General features: G+C 40.3%; 1 protein-coding gene across 1 annotated transcript in view; it reads right to left on the reverse strand.

Annotated features, from left to right (window-relative positions):
- Positions 1 to 12610, reverse strand: part of MPP4 (membrane palmitoylated protein 4) — a 35070-nt gene extending 22460 nt beyond the window's left edge. The window contains exons 1-10 of the mRNA XM_034786168.1: positions 12538 to 12610; positions 9742 to 9858; positions 6904 to 7001; positions 5232 to 5309; positions 4537 to 4617; positions 3784 to 3915; positions 3131 to 3212; positions 1933 to 2018; positions 723 to 794; positions 12 to 208 (exon numbers count right to left, since the gene is read on the reverse strand). Coding sequence (XP_034642059.1) covers positions 12 to 208; positions 723 to 794; positions 1933 to 2018; positions 3131 to 3212; positions 3784 to 3915; positions 4537 to 4617; positions 5232 to 5309; positions 6904 to 7001; positions 9742 to 9823 — 908 coding nt within the window. The 5' untranslated portion in view covers positions 9824 to 9858; positions 12538 to 12610. The remainder of the gene's footprint in view (positions 1 to 11; positions 209 to 722; positions 795 to 1932; positions 2019 to 3130; positions 3213 to 3783; positions 3916 to 4536; positions 4618 to 5231; positions 5310 to 6903; positions 7002 to 9741; positions 9859 to 12537) is intronic.
- Between the last annotated feature and the right edge of the window lie 2710 nt (positions 12611 to 15320).

Genomic DNA, 15320 nt, shown 5'->3' on the forward strand with positions numbered 1-15320 from the left:
CATTTTCTTACCTCTTCAGAAGATGGTTTGATGGTATCAGCCCAGCACAGGCACTCAGGTCTGAGACTTGCCTTGCCTGCCACCAGAGGACATCATTCTGGTCAACAATCTGAAGGATTTCACCCTTTTTAAAGGGCAAGCCTGCATCAGCACAAGGTATGGCAGGGTCCTGCAGGGGCCAGTAATCTGCCATTGCTCGCACATAGAGCTGATAGAGAACATACAGACATGAGTGAAGGTGAGCTTCTTCAGAACAGATAGAGTAACAGTGTGTATGAATATTTACAAACTAAGGGCCTGATCTGACTTCAGATGAAGTCAACAAAAGTTTTGCCATTGACTTCAATGGGAAGAGCACCATGTCCAAAACCCAACTACCGGTATTTTCCTGATCAAGAAAAATGTAGTTACCTATTATACTGTGAACAATTTGACCTTCTCCCTCTGGATCACTCCAGAGATGCCTTCACTACCTTTAACTTTATCACAGCTTGCTACATTTAATTACATTACCTACAGCAAACTATTAATTTCAGTGGAGACATATATGTCTAGGCAAGACATGTTATTAGAGCTTTCTGTGAGCTGGGCTGGCAATAAATGCTTCTAAACAACCTTACCCTCATGTATCACACTGTGCAGACTGCCCATTAGACATTATTGGATTAACTGTCTGCAGTAACAATAATAATCTGGAAGAAAAAAATAAATGAATCTCTTACTGTTGTTTGGTTGCTGACTGGCCGTTCAGAAACTGGAATCAGTTTGAACATAATTGTTCCCTGGGACAGAGACTAAAAGATTTCAGAAGGAAAAAAAAGGTCAAAATATATTTGCTACTGGTAACACACTGAAAGCATTTTAAGTTTCATCACTCCAAGACGAATGATGGCTCCAAAAGTCCATTATAAACATCCTTATTATAAGAATGGAAATTGCTTAGCTCAGCAGAATGCCATATACAGAATCATTGTTAAAACAAAGATCTTTAAAAGAAAGATTGATTTAATTCCTGTGTGGGAAACTTTGGAACCTTGCTAAGATTTCTAATTCTCTTAAATATATGTCTTGTTAAAAACATACATATTTTCAGTATCAATTCACAATTAATTTTAGTTCTGGAGTCTAATTTAAATTAACTATATAGGGCTCGGCTGTGCAAGCATGTTTTCAAGATTTGTAGATTTTGTGTTATGGTGAAGTTTGTATTTCTAATGGTGTGTTATGCATCCGAAGATGGTGCAAACAGAGAAATCACGAGAGAGAAACAAATAAAAGAACAGACACTAACCAAACAGAGAGGAACCTCACTGATTGGCACTAACAACTAGAGAGCCAATGGAGAATACTAAATATTGTGACCTGGTGAGCAAGCTAACAAACATCAGGGATAGTGCATCACGGAGTGATCTTTGTTCGCTAATTTTAACAAAGATTATTTTAGTTTAAATTATTTATGACAGTACTTGGTAATATAGGAGTTAATGTATTTTGTAAAATGAATGAAGGCTTAGGAACGTGACACCTTATGACAGCATTCTGCAACTAATCCTTTGCAGAGAAATGAAGTGAGATTGGCAGAATTATTGATTTTAGATAGAGCGAATTAGTGAGGTTCTACTGGTCCCAAAGGACCCCTAGTTCAAAAGGCAAAGGGTCGAATGCACCCCTATACAGAGGTCCACGACAGTGTTTATGTACCACTTAGGCTCTATTTAGAGGGCTTAAATAGCACATAGGCCATGTGCTGGCTCACTGCACAGGATGAACTTCACCCACAATGAAGAAACAGACAAAATAGTACATTGCATGTAAAATTATTGCTTGTGTGTAGGTCTTCCTTCCTCTAGAAATTTACATTGAGAATTTAGGCTGCTCTTTTTACAAAGAACTACAAAGAAATTAAAAAAAAATGTAAAGTGCATTTCATACCAGAATGTGGATAACTTGCTCTGGCTCTAGTCCCTCCACTGAAACTCCATTCACCTCTACCAGCTTGTCTCCGGCATACAACAATCCTAGAATTAAAAGGTATAGGTAAGAAGACACACTTATTATAGAGAAGATGTGAATCTGAAAAAGTTCAGAGATGCAACAGAAGACCGGAGAACAGCCCTGAAATAAGAAATGCCCCTATCCTAGATTCGGACCCGAGTCAGGAATTTCAGATCTGAAGTAGTATTGTGCTGTGGATCGAGCAGACAGCTCTGTTATAGGCTTCATTGTGCAATCTCAAGCAATTGACTTGACTTCTCTGAGCCTCAGTTTCTCTATCTATAGAATAGGTGTATTAATTCTTCCCCTTTTTTTTGTAAAGCACTTTGAGATATAGTGACGATGAAAAGGACTCAAGGAGCATTAAGTATTCTTATCCAAACTAGAGTTCCCCCAAAACTGACGTGTTCAGATTCAGAGTTCTGGTTCTGACCATTATAGTAAAAGGCTAAGTTACAATGTTCAGATCTAGATCTGAAACCCTTCATGGTTCAGAGGAAGTAATAGTGGTGGAGGAATATGATCTGGTGTTTGGGCTCATCTCTAGTTCCTACAGAAGTAAGTGTACTAAAGATAAGCAAGAAACACATGATCTATCATGCAAACCACAAGTGATAGTTGCATCTTCCCCTTCAACTCAGTTAAATAGGTTATCTTGTGTATCTTAATTAATCCTAACAGGATCTCATTCAGCTGCTGTATACAACTTTGGTTAACTTATCCTCCAGAGAGAGGCCGTGATACACTAATGGGAACTATTTTATGGTGGAGGGACTAGAGCCCAAGCAAGTTACCCACATTCTATGAAATTCAGTGTGCTGGTGTTCATACCAGGTGGCACTGTTTTGTATTGCTGCTTAACTCATGCCAGATTTATCCAGGTGTTGATGTTGAATGTAAATACTGTAAGATTGTGTTTGACGTTGGCTTTCTGTCTCACCCTTTTTGAATGCAACACATTTACCCCGGAATGAGAGAGTCATGAAGAAATAAAAAAAAAAGTCAGTGTGAGACAATTATTACTATTTATATGGTACTGTACAAGGTGACTAAAAGTTCTAATAGGAGAGAATTTACAGTTGCAGAAAAAAAAAAGTCTATTTTTTCCCTGCTGTGTTTTTCAAATGACACTTACCACTTCTGTCTGCTAGCCCACCATGGATCACCCTGGCAACCACAATGTCCCCCGTTATCTCATGGCGTTTAATGGTGGCACCCTGGCAAAATAAAAAGAATAAATATCTTTAGATTCCTTTCAAACTGCAAATCTGATCTCCTTAAAGACTGGAGATTACTGAAAAAGATTCCTTTTCCCCTTCAAGCTGCACAGTATTGCAGAACCCGTAAGTACAGTGCACAATACATTAAAAGATGTGTAAACCTAGTCTCTTAAGGGACATGAACAAAATGGTCATTATACAGTCCAGTTTCCGACCCTCACATTCTATAAAATTGTACATAGGGCCTACTGTAATAAATATTTTCCATCTCTAATGCTATGATTTTCCAGTGCTAATCCCTGTATTTATCACAAATATAGTACAACATAAAAGGGCAAACAACAAGGGCAAATGACTTCCAAGAAATTTTGTTAGTTTTTTTCCTCCTTCCCACTCCATTTGCCAAGGAGGCACTTTATTTGTTCAAGATGAGTCTTTGTCAATTTAAAAGAGAACAGAATTAACAAAATGTCTATAGCATTGCATATAAATAACCCATTTATACAAAACACTTTATTACATCTATTGCACAAGTTCAAATCATCAAAACATCAGAAAGCTTCCTTACCAGGGGCTGCTTGTTTTTCACTAAGCAGACAATCCTCATGGCCTCTTCATTTTCAGGGATGTTATCTGGTAGAGGGGGAAGGATTGGTTCAAAATCTTTCTGGGCCACAGTATCATGAGCTGATAGTAAGGCCTGGGTGATGAGAAGAAAGAAGCAAGCGAAGGTCATCCCAAGAAATAGCTTTGACGGGGGCTGTCCAGGAGTCAGAAACAGGAGATTGAATTCTTACATGAATACAGACCCACACAGCAGTGGGCGACATCATTGCTCTTTCCACTGAAAAATTCAATCACTGGACATTTTCCTGATTTCTTGGAATTTAATCTTAGGAGAGCGGTGTCCTTGTTTAGTGATATAGCACAAGCACATAAGCTTTGTAATAGTTTTTAAGACAAACCAAGTTTGTTCATGTAAAATACCTGCCCCATGTCTCTAAGATTTTTTTTAAATAGACCTCTCAAAAGCATAGATATTAAAAACAGCAGTAACCATCAGTCTGTTGTGCATACTGTAGATATTTAATTCTTTCATAAGGTAGGGGATCAGACAACGACTTCAGAGGTGGGGAAAAGAATCCCACACTTGCAAATTCACAGATACCATTGTCCACTAATTTCTTCTTGCCATAACTAATCCAAATCTCTATTGCCTTCTTTGTTGTCTTCTGCAGGCAGCTGCAAAGTTCATACCCCCTGTACTGCAGTCATTTCAGTGAGAGATATTTCCACTCCCCTTTCAATGGCCAGCACTTGCCTTCAAGTTTGGATTTCGCAGAAGTCGTCTCAGCTCTCTGATCTCTGTGGATTGAGGGACTCCACGCAACAACTCCACCACCTGGTGATGAGAGAGTGGGAACTGGATCCATCAGGAATTCCTATTTTAAATACTATAGTAAATTTTATTTGATGAACTTTATTTGGTAATTTAACAGACTTTCTTTAACTCCATGCTATGAGACGAAGTGAATTCCCTTCTCCAATCCTACAACTAGATTTCATCACCAGTATAAGTTTCTAGCATGAACCATTAAGCTTCCAGCAAATTCTGTCCTGAACTTATTAAAATCATCCTATCAGAAACCTTATAAAATTCATAGATTTGAGCCAGGCTCCTTTATGGTCAGCTTTTATGACAAGGCAGGTTGTGAATTGGGGAGGAGGGATGATCTAGCAGTTAATGCACAGGACTTGTAGTCACTCTGCCACAGACTATGTGATTCTGGGAATTCCACACCTTCTATGTGTCTTTGATCCCCTATCTGTACAATGGAGATGATTAACTACTTGTCTCACAAGGGAGCGAGGCTAAACTAATTAATGTTTGTGATGTGCACTCAGCTCCTCGGACAGGCTGCGCCACAGATATGCAGAATATTATTATGTGCAATCAAGTTAACAGATTAGGGTTCAGTTAAAAAAAAAGGAATATAGTCTCTTATAGAATCTCACCTCACGAGATAGTGCACGCGCTTGGGGTGTGACTGGGACTGGTTTTTTTCTGATAGATTGATGGAGGCATTCATAAACCTATAGGGTGAAATGATAAAGATAAGGGCACAATTCAATACTACTCAATGGATGCACACCCATGGTGTGATCCATTCATATAAAAACATACACACATACAGCAATGCCACACCTCTAAGGATTTTCTAGGACTAGCTAGAATAAAAATCATAAATAAGGTTACGATTTAGTCACGGAGGCCACGGAATCCATGACTTCCAGCAACCTCCGTGACTTCAGCCTGCGGTGGTCAGGAGCTGCCAGGTCCCCACCACCAGCGGGGGCAGGGAGCTGCAGGGTCCCTCCGGCACCTCTGGCAGCTCCCCGAGCCCACAGCCGCTGGCAGGGGAATCCCCAAACCACCCGTGCTGCGGGTGGCTCCTAGCCCCCACTTCAGCCAGTGTGGGGACCCCATTTTGTCAGATATATTTTTAGTAAAAGTCACGGACAGGTCACGGCTTCCATGATTTTTTCTTTTTTGCCCGTGACCTGTCTGTAACTTTTACTAAAAATATCCATGACAAAATCTTGGCCTTGATGATTAAGGCTATCAGTCCTTCTGATTCAGGACCTAACTACAGATTGCCAGCTGAGGCCGATTGGGCTGGGGTTTGGGCTGCAGGAGGGGGCTTGGTGCTGGCTCTGGGAGGGGGCTCAGAGTGGGACTTGAGGTGCAGGAGGGGGTATGGGGTTCTGGGTCTAGGAGCGGGCTCAGGGCTGGGTGCAGCCTTCTGCCGGGCAGCACTTACATCCGGCGGCGCAGAACTTACAGTGGTGGGTGCAGCGAGGCTAAGGCAGGCTCCCTGCCTACCCTGGCTCCACACTGCTCCCAGAAGGGGCCAACACACCCCTCGGGGGGACGGGGCTCCATGCGCTGCCCCTCTCTGCAAGCATCTCCCTTGCAGCTCTCCCAGCCAATGGAAGCTGCAGGGGTGGTGCTTGCAGGCAGGAGCAGCATGCAGAGGGAGATCCCCCGCCCTGCCCCCACCCGCAGAGCCGCGCTGGCTACTTCCGAGAGCAGCATGGGGCTGGGATAGGGAGTCTGTCTTAGTGGCAGCCATGCTGCACCGCCGGAGATCGCGATTGACTGGGAGATCCTCTAGGATCAACCAATCGATCATGATCGACCGGTTGGTGACCGCTGACCTAGAAGGGTTTTTTTATTTTTGTTTTATTAACATTGGACCTGTTTACAGACTTTTAAAAATTCCTTTCCTGCTAAAATATTTAACTTACTTTTTTGAACTGTTTTGTCTAACAGGAAAAATTTCCTTCCCAGTTCAGTCTGATGCCAACATACAGCCCTTGATTATACGTCACACCAATGCAATCAATAGTAAATATTTTACACTCGTATAGCACTTTTCATTCATACAAAACAGGATATCACACCCATTTTAAAACTGGGGTACAGATCTCCACCTGCAGCTAATATTAAATCTCCCTGTGATTGCATGGTATTACCGAATTAGCCAGGTACACTGGGATTTTCCACCTTAATCTGAAGTATCTGGATTAATTAACCTACAATCTCCACATGGCACAGTGAAGGAGATGCCAGTTGGAGATATTGTTCTCCAAGGAAGACTGGCCTGGCAGACAAAGAGGGCTTTACCTTTAGGAGAGCTTGCAGCCAGGGAGATCTGAGCAGGTCGTATAACACTCCAACTCCATTGACATCTCTTTTACAGAACAGGCTCAATTCTTGTAACACTAGAGTCAGAACAGGAGATAAACCTGAGCCCAAGAAACAAGAGAGTGCAGTGCATTTCAGCACAAACAGCTGATCAAAAAAAGCAAGTAGTGGCCCAGACCTCTGAGAAGGTAACTCACTTGAATTTACATTCCCTTATAATGTGTCCCAGATACCCAACTGGTAATTCCTTAAGAAGAAAAGGTTCCCTGTTGTCATCTCTATGGTACATACCTTCTTTTCAGCTGTATTTGTGCAGGGCAAGCAATTGTCCACTGATCAGAGAAACATATTCCCCATGGGCATCCCACTCCTATTTACGTTTGAATCCAAGTTGACATTTATTCCATCCATGTACTGTAGTAACTTTGCCTTGCCCATGTTTTAGGGATTTCTTTTAGATTGTAAACTCTTTGGGGCAGGGATTGTATCTCTCTCGACATTGGAAAGTGCCCATCACATCTCAAGGACTATGGAATATATAATAATAATGAACATTCCAGTCTGACCTGAGAGTTCAGTTAAGAAATCTGTACCACTATCAGCCATCCTGTACATTACCTCCTGGGAATGGGGAAAGCATCATTCCTATCAGAAACAGCACCATTTCCCCTTCATAAAGAGAACAGGAATAGTATGCAGACAATGAAAATCTAGACCTATTTGAAATCTGAAGGAGGCATAAGACTTCTGGCCCTTATCAGTTTATGACCATTATTCAAAATCAGGCCTATATGCAACAGGAAACTAGATTTTTACAATGGTATTGGATCGTTTCTAAAGTCCTATGCTCTGCCCAGGAAATATGAGAAAACTGACAATATTAACATACAAAAGTCTGAGGATAGGTGGCTAACTCCCATTGAAAGTCAATAGGACCAATGCACCTAATTCACTGAGACACTTTGTAAATCCCACTAGGCACCTATCTGAATCTTCAAGTGCCTAAATAGCTTTATAAATCTGGTCCTAGATGATTTTCTGACAGAGGCCAAATAAATTTGATCTGCTCCCTTACTCCCAAATACTCTGATTTTCACCACTTTCTATTATTCCCTCTCTTCCTTTTTTGTGCTTTCACAGGGTGACTACGCTTCTCCATCCTGCCTCAAGTCAAGCATCTCACTAGTAAAACCAGTCAAGGGCTAACAGATTCTCTTAATTTCCTTCTCTCACTCCCCTTTGTTGTTAAGCACTGAAGGCTGGAATGCTGTTGCCACAGTGACACTGTCCAGGCTGCTAAGCTGTTACAGGTGCTCAGTGCTTCTCTTCTTGGAGCTCTGGTGTTATCAGCATTGGAAGAGAGTGCAGCCTGCACACTGAGCAGACCTTGATGTTACACGTAAGATAGACCACAGGCTCAGTTCGGTGACAAAGGCACTTGGCCAGGTTTATTGCCCTCAAGACAGTACCAGCGCCCTGGCTCTGTGGTTACAGGTACACTAACACATGAGTGCCCAGTGTTAAGGAGTGGCTCAGTCAGCTGTGGGAGTCTCTGCTGTCCCCTCGGCTGCACAAGGAGTTAAGGCGAGGTACCCCAATGTTGATCGACAGACAAAACTTATGTACTACCTTACAGGTTTCATGACATCTGCTTGTTACCTCCCCTTGTACCTTGCTCCTGATGTCTCAGGAAAAACATCCCTCTTCATCACTTCTGTCAAACCCTCTTATCTTGTGCTAGGTCAGGATGTACCTGGGCTCATCTTTTGGAAGGTGTTCACATACATACCCAGTGCTGGTACTTCTTAGGCGTGCCTGTGTTTTAGCAATGCTAGCAGTACCCTTGCCAAGTTCATATGTCAGACAGTGAACTTGTAAGCACCTGCTTTAATATATGGCCTGACTTTGGTTCATAGCTTAGCCTGGTTTTGCTGACTGTGGTTCAGGCCTCAAGTCTTGCACCAGGCCCAGTGCTCCATGCTTGCTCACTCTCGCACTCTCTCTACACTACACGCTTTTTGTGCTTTTTTCCATGCTGCCTTTATGCTTGCAAATGTCTACCTGATCTAATGCACCAAACAAGTTCCTTCTCATTCAAATGTCTCCTAAAACTTCAATTCTTCCACCAGACTGATCACTCCCTCACAAAAAATGTATATTAAAAAACAAAACAAAAAACAAAAAAAAAACCTAGCCACAATACAGTCAGCTTGGGTCACTGCAGATAGCTACACCAGACAAAGACCACATCTCTTCTTTTGTTTACTGCTCTCCTTCCACAGCCTCTCTACATTTATTGACAGTTCATTTTGGTTTTGCTATCACTTTAGGTCTTGAGCCTTATGCCTGTGCTTAGCTTTAAATTAACTGACTTCAGTTAAATTATTCAGATGCTTGTTTGCCAGATCAGCACCTTAAGAGTGTCAGCTCTTTGAGACAGGGACTCTGACGTAAATTATTAGGAAACACTCGTGATTTTGGATGCACAATTTGAGAAATATTTAAAAGGTACCTGATTTGGAGGGAAAATGCTCAGTACTTTCTGAAAAATCAGACTCTTTTAAGGCATTTAAAAGCAGGCTTCCCAAAGTCACTACTCACTTAATAAAAAATTAGGCCCTTACCTCAATTGTGCCTGTAAAGCCTGACTCACACCTGTCTGGTACTACATAAAGAAACAAAGAAGACTAAATTCCAAGCAAGAACAGGATTTGTCATATATACTATCAGTAATACTTTAAAATATCTGCTGACTTGATAAGAAAATCTGCATGTTCTTTCTTGTTTTGAAAAAGGAACACAAGAGTTGTGCTGTACCGGTCTCCTGGCCACGTACTGCAAGCATCTCCATCTTCTCCTTCACTCTAGGAGATTCTCCCCGTTTCTCTGAATGGATCATTCACAGCAGCAATGTTTCACAAAACAGACTCCAAACTGGGAAATGAAGAATAAGGATGTTGGAATCACTTTCAATTTGTAATAAAAGCAGAATTGGGGATGAAAATATAGTGTTTCAGATTCAAATGTCACAAAACAATATCACAACCAGTTTAAATTAGACATGGGCTGAGAAAACCAAAGTAGACAGGACTTGTATCTCAGCTTGAGTCCATGTTGACGGCTAAAGGTTAGGGTGGGATTCAAATTACATGCTTTTAGTCTGGTCCATCTCTAATTTAAACAGAGCAGAAGAATATTGTTCACAAAGCCATGGTGCCCAATGGGCAGCCTACAAGTCAAAAGTGATCCATGGCTATATTTACCTTTAGTAAGTAGTTGTATTCTCCATGGGACACTTGTGCTAAGGTGCATTTCTTTACCTTGATCAAAATAGTCTCTCTGGCTGCTCGTAGCATATGTTGGTGCAAGACCACATGTAATACCATCAGCAGTTAATGGGAAAGGCTCATCTGATCAAACCATTAACTGTTCAAATTCTACCATCATATTAAACAAGCCATCACTCGGACAGTACGGCTTGAATCTGTTTACTCCTCACATACAGCCCTCAGGCTCATGGTAAGTTGCTAATGTGATTCAGCTGGACAAAAATTTGGGCATCCGTAGTCAAAAGTAATTGCAGATTTAGTGGTAGTCTTATGTGAATTCGTAATTAGCAATACTTTGAAGAGTTTGCCCCATTTGCCATAAAGCTGTTATAGTTTATGGGGTACATTCATATATTTGAAATTTTATAAAACTCAGTTTAGATATGACTGAATTATAGTGGCTCCTTGCAGTGGGAGGGGAGGGTTTAAGTTGCATGTTTTCAAGGAGTGTGTATGAACTCAAAATCTGCATTACATTAATGCACTAAGCCACTGTATTTAAATTATGAAGTTTCTACTGCCCCCTCAAAAATAAGTCATCCTTGTGAAAACATGCTATACACCAAATTTGTAAGTGCACTATCACAGACAGCTGTAATTTATTTCTCCCCAAGATATCCGAAAATAAAAATTAATAGCCCATTTTTCAGTCTACAGGAACTGTCAAGTTAAGAGTCATATTTAAAAATAAACCAAATTCTTTTCCTATTACTACTACGTTAGACTATTAAAATTGAAACAATTTTGAAAATCAGATTTGCTTCCTCCACTAACAGGGCCAGAATCTGCAAAGAATCTTCTTCGTATAAAGAGTTTAATTGCCTCCAATATGAGTAAAGTTGCTCTGATATTTAAGACTTGGCAGGGTATTCCAAGGTATTTACTTTTTGTATTTCTTTCATCTTGGACAATAAAAGTAGGCTTATCACTGCCACATCCTAGTTCTCGTGCACTAGTTCAATGCTACAGTGAACAACGGAAAGAGATCATTTAAATCCAAAGTGATTTTCAATTTCATTAAAATTACAAACATTGCTATTAATATAGGCTTTCATCAAACTTATTGCATGAACAACCTTACAGTATCCCTTTAAAATTTTAGGTATAAAATTATGAAATGTAAAGCATACACCAAAAACAGCATTAAAAACCAATATATTCCATTATTCGTTTGCACTCAAAAACAATTTTTTCCTTCAATTTCTCAAAAAATTCCTTCCAACAATTTCTCTGATAACTTTAAGCCCAATTTAAATTTTTATGGGCATCTTAATACAGCAGTCACCCCTAAAAACTTAGCAACTTTGCCTTAGAAAACGAAAATCCTAATCCTAAAAAAACTTATAAACATGCTCAGTTGTACCCAGGTGACATCACTAGGATTGATGGCAAGAGTAAAGTTAAGCGCATCAGTGTTTGCACGACTGGGGCCTAAACAGCCTTATCTCTGTATTTGCAAAATAATCTAGACTTCCCTATACTTTCTGTATGGAAAAATGAAGACAACATTAAAATTATTTAGTAATCAAAGGCAAAATTTGCCTCTCTTTTAGGGCAGCCCATAATATAAAACCTGAAAATGGTGTTTTATAATGGATATACTAATACTTTCCACAGCAGCATGAATCATGGTATTCAAAAATGCTTGCAACTTCAATGAGTCCTTAAAACTTTTTTTTAAGTATGCAAGATATGGGCAAATTAAATCTGTCAAATGATTACATTTTAAATTAATGATTAAACACAATGGACCACACACCCAGATTGAAATCAGAGGAAACTCTCCATTCCATTTCTTTTAGCAAATGTCGCTATAGGGAGACCGAGTCATGGATTTTTAGAACTGGTATTTTACAGTGGCAGAAGAGTCAATCATCTATTCTAGAGAAAACTAAAGCTGTATGTTCAGTTTCTCATTTCCAGCAGCTCAGTGCCATCCATGGATCTGAAGGAACAGGATGAACACACCACATTCAGTCACATGTAATTTATTAAATTTGAAACCTAGGTCTCCAGAAGTAAAAAGGTCTGTATCAACCTAGTGCATCTCCTGGACCCTACTTAGATCTGGGTCTTCAACAGCATTCTGTGTAAGGTTTCACGGTAGAGCCTAAATTACAATTATAAAATTAACATTGAAGAAAACCTTTCCACTGAGAAATTCCTGTTATAGCTCAATCCAAAGGTAATGCCTCCCACAAACATTAATGAATTGCACCACAAAACATTTGAACAAGGGAGCCAATAACAATATGAATGTACAAGTAGTGAATACCATACCAACCTGTGTTAGGAATACTGCAGTTTATCTTCTGGATTACCAAAGCAAGAAGGCAGCCATTTCCCCACAACTGTGGACAGGAAATTTATACGGTACAGCAAGAGATTTATTACCTCAATCTGCTTATAAAAGCAGAAGGAATTACTGTCACTTTTACTGCACTTCTTAGTGCCTATTTTTAGAAGGCACTTCTTCTCTTCTCTTGGGTCATGCCCTATCTTGAAAATGCAGCTGGGATCAGGGAAAGAATTCAGAAGAGATACCTGATTAGGAGTTAATCAACGTACTATTGAATATACCCTATTCACCACAAATTTGCCCCATAAGGGAACAAAGAAAAGTACCATTTTAAACCTTTGGGGATCTGGTAGGTTCTTGTGTACTGCTTGTATAATTCTATTCCAAGAGATGGTAAAGAATACAGTCTTTGAAAACATGACTTATTGTTTTTTTTAAACATAACCCAGGCTTCCCCCAGCACAGTGTGATTTTCCTACCCCAGTGCTGGTAGAATACACTGAGCAGTTTCTACTTCATTTCTTCCAATGACTCCAACTATTATTCATACATTTTATACATTTGGAGTTTCCCCTCCCCCCCCTCCCATCTTGTAGGTGCCGGTATTTAATGTTCCTCAATAACTTTGAATCTGTTCCTTTAAGACTCTGTCTTCCCATTTGTTAAGCAGAGCTGATCTGCCTAATGCTGGGATTTAACCAAGGAGGCTATGTAAGACAGATCATTAATACCTGCTTCCTAAACTGCTGAGCTATTAGAAAGAGCAATGCAGAAATCCTTATTGCAGGGGGGCAGAGTGAAGGAAAGAAAATACTGTACGAAGGAATAAATTAATTGAGGACAGGGGGACCCCCCAGCTTCCATTCATTCCAGTCACATTGAAACACATTACTAACTGCAGGATTGTGTGATATAGTTGCACCTAACTGCAAATATTCAGACTGGTTCCAAAATGCAAGTGCAAACTGCACCCACAGAAAGGAAGGCCATGTTTCTGTAAACGTACCCCTATAATCTGTGTGGAGAAGTCCAATTCATTTCTTATTGTGGAAAACTAGCCCTAAACCAATTGTAGCTTGATAACTATTCAGACACTGAAGAAGTGGAGATACGTCTCAACAGCTCTGAACTGGGAATCTGGAGCCAGACCTGAGTGCAATTTATTTTTAAGATTAAATCTAAGAAGATTTTCTTGGTTTAAAAAATCCCTTTATCATACAAAGGCTTTCTCGGTTGCTGTCTGCTGAAGGAGCTGAGCAACTGCGGTTTACATTCAACTTTTGAAGCTACACTGGAAAATTTCATTTTGAGTAGTCTAAAAGTTTTTAAGTTATGTAGGATGACCATGCTCATCTCCATGTATTTGTTACCACATATATAATTTTGTAGTAGCTGGTGAATATTAGACAAAGAATAATGACTTTTTTATAGAGCCAGTCTTCCATCCTCAAGGATTTCAAAGCACTTGTCAAACTATACAATTCATTAACAATAAAAACCAAACTATTAAGGCTAACCAAACTTTTCAGTTGTGATAATCACACTGAAATTCCCACCAGAGTTCTGATCCCTCTGCCTCTATTTTCTTGACTACTGTAATCACCAACCAAACTTGCATGCTGATGTATTGCCCATTGCGTAAGGGAGCAGAGCGAAGTGATTGTATCCTCTTATGATACAAGCAAGTTGAAAAATACTGCATCTCCGTGAAAGGCCCAAATAAGTACTCCTTACCACCTGTGGAGAATTCTCTTGTGCAAGAAATATTGATATCAATATTTGGCCCATGAAGGGAAACTCAAGTTTGAGTATTTCTCAGCTAAGATGAAATATACACAATAGGTATGGCCCCCAAAACAAGAAAACCCACATTTGTAGCTATCAGAGGCATATTTTACAGTTTTCCCACTGGGCAGCTATATTTGGCTACAGCAAATAGTTGTGAAATAATTAAGTCATGCTGGAAATAAAGCACATTTCTGGAATGGTTAATTACTTTTGACAGCAGTGTCTCTTTAAAATTTCTGGCAGATCCCTTACTCCTTTTTCCATTAAACTAATGCATAGCTCTTGTTTACAGATAATCTGTTTTAATTGAGAATGGATGTGGGATTGGTCTGACAGTAAGTGCTGTAACTGTTATTGAATTTTGAACTTACCTTTTGCCTTATGATCACTGACCTCAGGATATCCATGACACTAGGGTTGGGAAAGCTGCTGCCTGCTGGTAGCCAGCAGCTGAGTGGGAACTCTTGTGTAGCTATCAGATACCAGATGTTGGTGTCAATAGACAAAAATCAGTGACACAGATTTCTGGGCCCTTTTACCTTCTAAAGTAGGAAGCCTTCAGTTACTTTGAAAGAGAAGTTTCCATCAGCCAGATTCCTCTTTCTCACAAGGTTCACTTCATAGGTTAAAGGTGATGACTTGCAAAGCGAGTGGCTACAGTGAACACCTGCATACCTCAGGATTGTTCCAGGGTCTGAGGCACTAAGCCAAACAGAGGACCTTTCAACTTGTGAGACCTATGAAGCCTGATTTTAGTAGATGCTAGTGGCGAAAGATAGTCAGGAACCACTAAGGGACAGACACATCCCTTGCTCTTAGGCAGGCCGTTAAAAAGAAGCAGCAAGCAAGACTCATCCAACCACATGGCCTACCAAGGTAGCTACTTGGGGGAGGAGGGAGCAGGGATTAGCACAGGGGAGGGCAAATGTTTTGGCCCGAGGGCTACATCTGTGGGGAGAAATTGTATGCAGGGCCATGAA

This window comes from Trachemys scripta, chromosome 11 (genome assembly GCF_013100865.1).
Source record: "Trachemys scripta elegans isolate TJP31775 chromosome 11, CAS_Tse_1.0, whole genome shotgun sequence".
NCBI classification, from domain to species: Eukaryota; Metazoa; Chordata; order Testudines; family Emydidae; genus Trachemys; species Trachemys scripta.